General features: G+C 28.9%; 1 protein-coding gene across 3 annotated transcripts in view; it reads left to right on the forward strand.

The window, feature by feature from the left end:
* Positions 1–9,087, forward strand: part of LOC117170684 (transcription initiation factor TFIID subunit 3-like) — a 51,150-nt gene that overhangs the window by 10,390 nt on the left and 31,673 nt on the right. For 2 of the 3 annotated variants that reach the window (XM_033357651.1, XM_033357653.1), the window contains exons 4-5: positions 593–1,692; positions 8,295–8,867. In XM_033357651.1, the coding sequence (XP_033213542.1) occupies positions 593–1,692; positions 8,295–8,867 (1,673 nt within the window). The remainder of the gene's footprint in view (positions 1–592; positions 1,693–8,294; positions 8,868–9,087) is intronic. The other variant, XM_033357652.1, reaches the window with a different exon arrangement.

Below are 9,087 nucleotides of genomic sequence, written 5' to 3' on the forward strand. Positions count from 1 at the left end.
TTCAAGGATATTTAAACTATTTAAAATGAAAATAATTTAACTTCTAATTTAAGAATTTTTAAATTGAAAAATCTAAGTTTTAGAATTTTTCATGTTTTTAGTTTAAAATAACTTATAATTTGGAAATTTTTAAAAGTTTGTTAATTGATTCTTAAATTTAGACTATTGAAAATGTTAACGTGGTTCTATATTTTTGGAACCTAATCAAAATCTTTGAACCCTATAATTTGTGAATATTAAAAATTCTGAATTTTGCAGTTTAAAATCATTAAACTTGAAATTATTGATCAATTGAATACAAAATTTTTGAATTTAAAAACTTGTAAACTTGAATCTTAAAAGTTAAAAATTCAAGATTTCCACTTTAAATGCTTTAATTTCTTGTGTATTACTTGTACTTTTCCTGTTTAGAATAGAGTTCGATTTTCCAAATTATATTGACTGGGAAAAATATTTGCGAACCGGGAATTATTTCAAAATTATACCTGGAAAATTCATGTTATTTTCTAACCAGACTCTTGTAACAGCCCTCGTTTTTTCTTCAGCTATCTTTATTTACAAGCAGGAAATGAATAAACCCTCTTTCTTTCAGAAGAATACGCATCAGAAAAGCCGGAAATTCTGGTAAATGGATTGTGCGACTCGCCAAATTCAAACGGAATGCCTTCAGGAAGTTCCGAGCATCAATCGCCAAACGGCTCAAATGCTCAGGGAGTTTTCAAACGACCTGTGGATCCAGTCTCCTTCGAGAGTCCAATCACAAAACGACCAAAGCTGACCGAAGAAGGCCGACCTCTTCGCGAAATTCACAGTGTCATGATGACCACTTCCGGATTTTTGTCGCCTGCTCGCGAGGGCAAACTTCCCGAGGCGCGTACTCCTCAACAAGCCCGATCAGATTCGCCTCCACCCAGCTCGTATCCGATGGTGCCGCCGGAACTAAAAACAGACAAGAAACCAAAGAAAGTCGTGAAGAAGACGCCCGAGGGTCGAAAATTGGACAAGGAGAATAAGAAGAAGAATCGGGCGAAGGAGCTCTTCAAGCCGGACGAGGTGAAGAAGCTCACGGGGATGAAGGAACTTGCTAAATTGAAAGCTTTGAAACCCGGCGGCGGTAAAGCGCCAGGTCCCTCGAATCGACCAGGAACGCCAAAATTGGCACAAACTAAAACGAGTCCGAAGGTGAAGTCGACTCAGCCGAAGGTCAAGCCAGACAAGGTCGTTGAGGTGCCGAATAATGTTGCAATTGTGGAGAAGAAGGATGAAAATGTGGATAAAGTGGCGTCGGAACCTGACAAAAGGAAGCTCAATATATTCAAAAAGATCTCGAAGACGGACAAGGAGCTGGAGCAGGTTAAGCAAAAAGTGTCCGATTCTTGGGAAGCTTCGCCTCCCGTGATTGTTGATGACGAGGATCGACAGGCTCAGAAAGTGGATGTCGAGATTAACAGGGAGGAGAGAAAAACACCACACACTCCTGATGTTGTCCCGCCGGATGGAGGCGACGCTGACGATTTTCAAAGTCCTGGCTCAAATGTTTACATGTTTGATAATATGTCGCCGCCTGGAACACCAAAAACTCCGGACGTTGCTCTGCCTGTTCCAGTTGAGCCGAAGAAAAAGAAGAAGGAGAGGGTTAATAAGAAAAAGGAGCCGAAAGTCAAAATTCCGAAGGGCGCGACTCCAAAGAAGGTAAAATTTGGCATCTTACCTTTTTGTTTTATTATTCTAATAGAGTTTTTCTGTGTTTTTTTTTTTATCGAATTAATTCCATTAATTATGCCAATGTGAATCGCTCTGAGGTTTAAATCAGGGTATATACCTGGAAAAATCTGAAACCGTGAATTTATTTTTTGAACGGGAGTTTTGCAAATTTATAGAAAAAAATACGTCCAACTTAGATTTCAACCGTTTAAGGGCATGTGATACTTAGAAAATGGTCGATTTTACCAGTTTTAGGTTCCGACAGCTTTTTTTCTTTAATAATCAATATTTTCTCTTAAAAATTTGGGACATGATAGCGACCATGCTAACGGACGTCCCCACACACTTTTTTTTTGGTTTAATTCAAAAAAGTTTTAATTTAGCAAAATCTGATTAATTTGCATAGCGCTTAGGAATTAGTATCGATTTTACCAGTTTTAGGTTCCGACGGCTTTTTTTCTAGAATAATCAATATTTTGTCTTAAAAATTTGGGAAATGATAGCGAACATGCTAACGGACGTCCCCACATACTTTTTTTGTGTTTTTTTTATCAAAACATTTTTTATATTGCTAACAACGTACGTGTATATTTCGAGGTTATGTGTGTTACAATTCACCCGAACGTTACTTCCAAACTAAACAATATTTTTGGCCGAAAACTTTGGACTTGCAAATAAACATAGTAACTAATCTCCCGGAACTAACCCTTTTTGCAGGCAATCAAAAAAGTTTATTTCATAAATAATTTCCAGATTATCGGAAAGGCAGAGATGAAAAACGACGTAACCTCAAAATAATACATATGCATAAAATTTTTATTTAGCACATTAAATTTTTTTGTTATTATCCCTCAAAAAAGAGTCCGGGGACTTATGATATTTTATAGCATCTCCGCATTCAGTTTTTAAACATTTTCATTTTTGTGGAAAAAAACGCCGGGGAAACTGTAAGTATCACATGCCCTTAAAAAAAAAAAGTTAAATTGTGATTTTTTTCAATTTTGATATGATTCAGTTTAGAATGCGTATTTGAATTAAAAGAATTTCAAAATGCAATTTTAAAGACTTAAACGCTTAAAAATTAGAAACATTTAAAATCGAAGATTTTTGATAACAAACATTGTTAGTTGATCAACTGTGAATATGAATTAATTAATGTGAATTTAAAGTACTTCAGTGAGTGAATTTAAAATACTGCAAGTTAAATCCAAAAGAATTCCGGCTAAAGCACTGGGCCCCAAATTAAATGAAGAGCAATGTAAAAATTCAATGTATTCCATTGATTTCAGTATGATTGGTGTGAATTTAAAAGAATTCAATGGAATTTGAGAGATTGATGAACCTCATAAGAATTTGAGAGAATTAAACCAAGTTCAAGAGAATTTCAAAGAATTAAGTGTAAATCAATACGAATATAGGCTGAATTCCTAATAAATTAAAGAAAATGGTAAAAATCAAATTATTTTCCTTGAATTTAGTAAAATAGGAGAACGAAATCAGGGCGAATTCAACGAAATTCACGAGAATCAAAACGAAAGAATGAGTTTATAAGGTTCAAAAGAATTCAAGGTGATTAAAAAGAAAATCAAAATCCCAAAGAATTTATGGTAAATTCCAAACGAATTTAAATGAGTTAAAGAAAAATAAAAATAATACATCAATTTCAGTAAAATTGGAGTTAGTCAAGAAGAATTGAAGGGAATTTAATAGAATTTGATGAAATTAATAGGAATTCAATATTAATTCAAAAACAATTCAGGATAAATTAAAATAATTAAAAATGAATTCAACCAAATTTTTAAAATGAAACAATTTTCCTTGAATTGAGCAAGAAAAATGAAAGAAAGAAAGTAAAATTAAACAGAACAAAAAATTAAGCAAAATTTGATTGCATTTAGAGAAAGTTAATGAGAAAAATTTGATGAATATCACACAAATACAAGGTGAATTTGTAACAATGTAAGTGAATTCAAATAAAATCAGATTATTTTAAAATTTGTTTTAAAAATATAAATGATATAAAAAAAAATTCCCTTGAATTAAATCAAACGAGAGCACGCAGAACTCAGGCCAAATTAAATAAGACGTTGAAAATAATTTAAAGAAAAATAAACATTATTGTATTGAATTCATTCAATTTTAAGTGAATTTAGAAAAATGTAAGAGAATTCAAAAGAATTGAATGAAATTCTTAATAATTGAGATATTTAAAGCAAATGAGAAGAATTCAAAATGTCAAGGTTAATTCAAAAGAAGTTATACCGAAATTTCACTGAATAAATTAAATTTTTAGTAAATTTAGGAAAATGTATAGAAATTGGAAAGAATTTGAGTGAATGTCTAAAAATTCAAGATGAGTTAAAAATACTTTAGCGTGAATAAAAAAATAATAATTTGTAAATCCTTTGAATTGATTGCATTCGAAGAAATTCAAAAGATTTGAAAAAAATTTTAAGTGAATTCCAAATGAATTCAAATAAATAGAAAAAATTTAAATATTCTATCAATTTGAGTTAATTCTGTTTGAATTCAGAAGAATTTAATGGAATTTGAAAGACTTTGATGAAATAACTAGGAATTCAATTTTTCAATTCAATTTTTATTTTTAATCCTGGTAAATTCATTATTTATTTTTGATTCTCTTACATTTTGTTGAATTCGCCCTAATTTGTCTTTACTCTCCTTTTCCTCAATTCAAGGGAAATTTTTTTATTTTTACAATTTTGTTCAATTCACTTAAATTCTCATGAATTTCTTCCATCTATTGAATTCCTTCGAATTCTTCTAAATTCACAACAATCTCACTGAAATAATTATTTTAGATTATTAAATTTTTTCAATTGATTTGGAATTCATGCTGCATTCTTTGGAATTCTTTTGAATTAATCTTGAATACCTATAGATTTGATCAATTCTCTTAAACTACCGAAATCAGTGAAATATTTTTTATTTTCTTTAAAAAATTAGTTAAATCAACTGTGAATATGAATTATTTATTGATTTTAAAATTTGAATTGCACTTTAAAATAAAAAAATAATAATTGATTGTGCAAAACGATTCGGCATCAGTTCACATTTTTAGAACTTCTAGATTTTGACGTTAAAAATTGAACGTTTCAATTGGAAAGTTTTAAGCAAATGTAAACGCACTATTGAAACTTTATAAACTATTTTTAAATTTAAAATAAGTTTTAAATAATATATTTATAATTAAAGGCTTTTATTAAATTTCAGTCTAAAATATTCCATTCCTAAATCACGTAATTTAAAATTTTCAAAAATGAGAAAAAAAGAACAATTACTTAATATTTAGAAATATTTGATTGTACATTTAAAATCAGTAATTACAAATAAAATATTCAAAACGGAACAAAAAAACTAAACTTTGAAAATTACAATTTTAATTGTTCTATTAAAAAAAATTTAATTTGTAAATCAACTTCTTATATTTTGATGTATAAATAACAATTGAACACCTATTATTCTTAGAAAAAATCGAGTAAGCTGAAGAAATATTTAGAAGTTTTGGAAAAAATCAAATTAATTAAAAATTTGAAATGATTTCAAATAATTTAAACGAAGTGTCTACGTGTACCGATAAAGCCCGGCTATTATTACCAAAATTTCAGTGCAATTATTCCACGGCCTAATTTGAAACCAAATATAGAATTTGGCGGATTTCGAACATGAAATTAAGAAGCTTTTTAATAATAACATTTTTTAAGATTGCTAGGAAAATTAACATTTTTTTTTTAATTATTTGAAATTCGAATAATTTTAAAACATATTCAGAAGTTGTGAAAAACTTTTAATAATATTTTTGAATTTGAAAAAATTCGAAACAACATGCAGATGTTTTCAAGATCTTGAACTAGAATTTCGAAACATTTTAAGGATTTTTCAACTATTTGAAATTAAAATAATTTAACATAATATAATTCAGAATAATAACCCGGAATTTCAAATTTTAACAAAATTCCGAGCTAGCACTGAAAATTTTCGAAAAGGAACAAATTTCTGAATTGGAACAGGAAATTTTTCCAAAGAATTATAATTCTGAGTTGAAGCAGAGAATTTTCAAATTTTAACCAATTCTGAATTGAAACTGTTATTTATCCGAAAGAATTATCAATCTTCTTTGGAACAGGGAATGTTAAAATCTAAATAAATTCCGAACAGAAACAGGGAATTTTGTATTAGAATGAATTATAATTCTAAGTTGAAACGGGATATTTTCGAGGAAAATTATAAATTGGAACCGGGAATTTACAAAAATTCGAATTTTTTTTGGAAACGGAAAATTTTCGAAAAGTATTAAACTTCCGGATTTGAAGAAGGAATTTTCAATTCTTAACAAATTCTGAGTTGGAACTGGAATTTATCCAGGAGAATAGCAATTCTTAATGGAAAACTGAATTTTTTCAACAAAATTATTGCTCTGTGTTAAAACGAGGTATTTTCGAAAAAATTAAATTATGAGTTGGGACAGGAAAATTTTCTCAAAAGTTCTAATTCTTGAAATTAGTTTAAATGGAAGATTTCCCAATATAATTAAAATTCTGGATTTAAATAGGGAATTTTTCGAAAAGAATAAAAATTTTGGATTTAAATAGGGAATTTTAAATTTTTGAGAATTGTCAAAAGTTCCAAATTTGTAATTTGGCAGTTTAACTGCATTTATTTTAAAATTGTGCAGTTGAAAAGTGTTAATAGCTTACATATTTATACGTCTAAATTGTTAAGCATTTTAATACAAAATTGTTGAATGAAACAAATTTTAAACTTCAATTTTCGAAATTTAAAACTTAATTTTTTCTTGAAAATTCGTTCTTTTTTGTTGATCTCTATTATTTGTTTTATTAAAAATTTTAATCTTCTTTGGTTGAAATATCAACTTATATATTTTTTGTTCCGAATGTATCTCTTGTGAATATAGATTTAATTACTTGGTTGACAGTTGCTCTTTTATTCAAAAATAATTTGTTGTTAAAGATTCATCATTTTAATTGAATATTCGATTTTTTCATTGACTGAAAATTAATTTTTGCACTGAAGATTTAACTATTGTAAATTAAAAAATGCTTAATTTGCAAGTGAAATTCTAAAATTTTAATGTATAATTTACAAATTAACATTTGTAGAAAAAATTTGAGTAATATTAAGATATGTTTAGGAGTTTAAAAATTATCATGCAAATTTTAGAAAGTTTTCTTAAAATCTTCTAGAATCTTCTTTGAAAATTTTGTTTAAATCTTTGAAAAACTTTTTAAATATTCTCTTAAAATAATTTTTCAAAATGAAAAGTTATTTTAAATTTTCCTAGGAATCTTAAAAAAATGTTTCTACTATTTTGAAGCCTTTCACAATTGTTCAAAAGAGTCTTTTTTTTTTGTTTTATATTAGGCTATCATTTCAAGTTTTACATTAAGTTTGAATCTTTTCAAAACTTCTAAATATCTCTTAAAATTACTCAAATTTCGCCTACAAACAATAATTGTTCAATTGTTACTTATTCATCCAAATTGTAACGAATTTTTCTAAAATTTGCTGGATTTTCTGAAAATTTTAGAAAAAATTCAATTCATTTTGACAGATATTTAGAAGTTCTGAAAAAAATTTCAAAATAATTTGAAATTTAAAACAACTTCTAGATTTCCCAAAATTTTGAAATAAAGTTTTGAAGCTTTCCGAGGATGTTTAAAATATTTAAAAAGAAAATAATTGAATTTCTAATTTAAGAAGTGTTCAGTTTAATTTTTTCCAATTTTTCAATGTTTCATGTTTCTAGCTTAAAATTCCTTAATATTACATAATTTTGAAAATTTTAAAGTTCATTCATTGATTTTTTAATTTAGAGCATTGAAAATGATACCGTGGATTTATGTTTTTATATTGAAAAATTTTAGTACTTTCAATTTTATACGCGTAAAATATTGAACATTTCAATAAAAAAATTTTTCAATTAAAAACTTTTAAATGTCAATTTAAAAACTTCAAAATTTAACAGTTCCACTTTGAGTGCTTTCATTCGCAGCTCTGTTTTTATTACCTCAAGTGGAAAATTTTTTAGCTTTAGTGTTCCATTTTTTAAATTTCATTGACCGTGAAAAATATCTGCGAACCGGAAAAAAAACCGGGAATTTATTACGTCAATTAAAGCGGTCACCCTGAATTTTAGAAAATATTAAATATGTTAAGGTATTCCAAGAGGCTTTATTAGATTTAATGGGATTCTACAGCATTTCAAAGAATTTAAAAGATTTCATCGTTTATTTAGGAATTTTGACATAATTAAACGATTTTTAATATATAGAAAAGAAGTTTAGAAAATATCAAATATTTCAAATTCATGGTTTTTTATGAAAACATTGATAAAAATTTCACGCGACTTTAAGGGAGATATGTATTTTATACTAGATTTCCAAAATAGTTAACCCCGTTTGATTGAATACCTAAAAAATGGCATGACATTTTGCTACTATTTTTCAAATTATATGCCACTATTGACAATATTTTTTTTATCTCCGTAGTGAGTCCGAGCCCGGAGAATGTAATTTTTAAACTTAAAATATGTATATTTTTCTTTTCAGGTGAAAATGCCAATTGTACCAATTGATCTAGAAATTGTGGAACGACCGAAAACTCCCCAGGCTCCTGATCCTCCGCCAATACGAGAACAGCCAAATATTCCTCCCGTTTTGCCATTTCCTTTCTATCCATTTGCAGCTCCAGGTCCCGGTCTTATTCCGCATCCAATGGGCCTTCCAATGTTTCCAAGATTTCCTCTCCCGCTTCCCAAAGGCGTTCCTGGCCCGCATCCTGGATTGCCAAATTTGCCGATACCTCCTCGATTCCTGAACCCTTCCATGAAGCCAGAGGATTATTCCATGTCGAAGCCGAAATTTGTGGATCGCGAGAAACCAATTTTGCCACCTTTCATGGAAATTCCGCCTATTGTGAAGCCGGAAAAAGTTGAGAAAGTGGAGAAGGAAAAGATGGTGAAAGTGAAGCCTGAGAAGGAAGTGCCGGTACCGATTCCTTCGCCCGTTGTTCTGCCACCTGTGATGAATATTCCTCCTGTTATTCCTCCTTTGTCTTTACCAATCGCTCCATCAGTGCCCATAAAGCAATTGAAGACCGAGAAATTGGAAAAGAACGATAAGGTATCAAATTTAGTCTGTATTTTTTTTACGATTGGTTGTAATAATTTCAGGATGGCCGCTGGATCGGGAAAACGGGAATTTTGCAAATTTTTCAAAGAAAAATCTATCGAATTATTTGAGATACGAGGGTAGTTCAATAAGTCCTTAGAATGAAGTATAAAAACAATTTTTTTTGGGTAATTTTTTTTTTATTTTTCAACATAATCTCCTTGGAGCTCTA

Source organism: Belonocnema kinseyi, chromosome 4 (genome assembly GCF_010883055.1).
Source record: "Belonocnema kinseyi isolate 2016_QV_RU_SX_M_011 chromosome 4, B_treatae_v1, whole genome shotgun sequence".
NCBI classification, from domain to species: Eukaryota; Metazoa; Arthropoda; class Insecta; order Hymenoptera; family Cynipidae; genus Belonocnema; species Belonocnema kinseyi.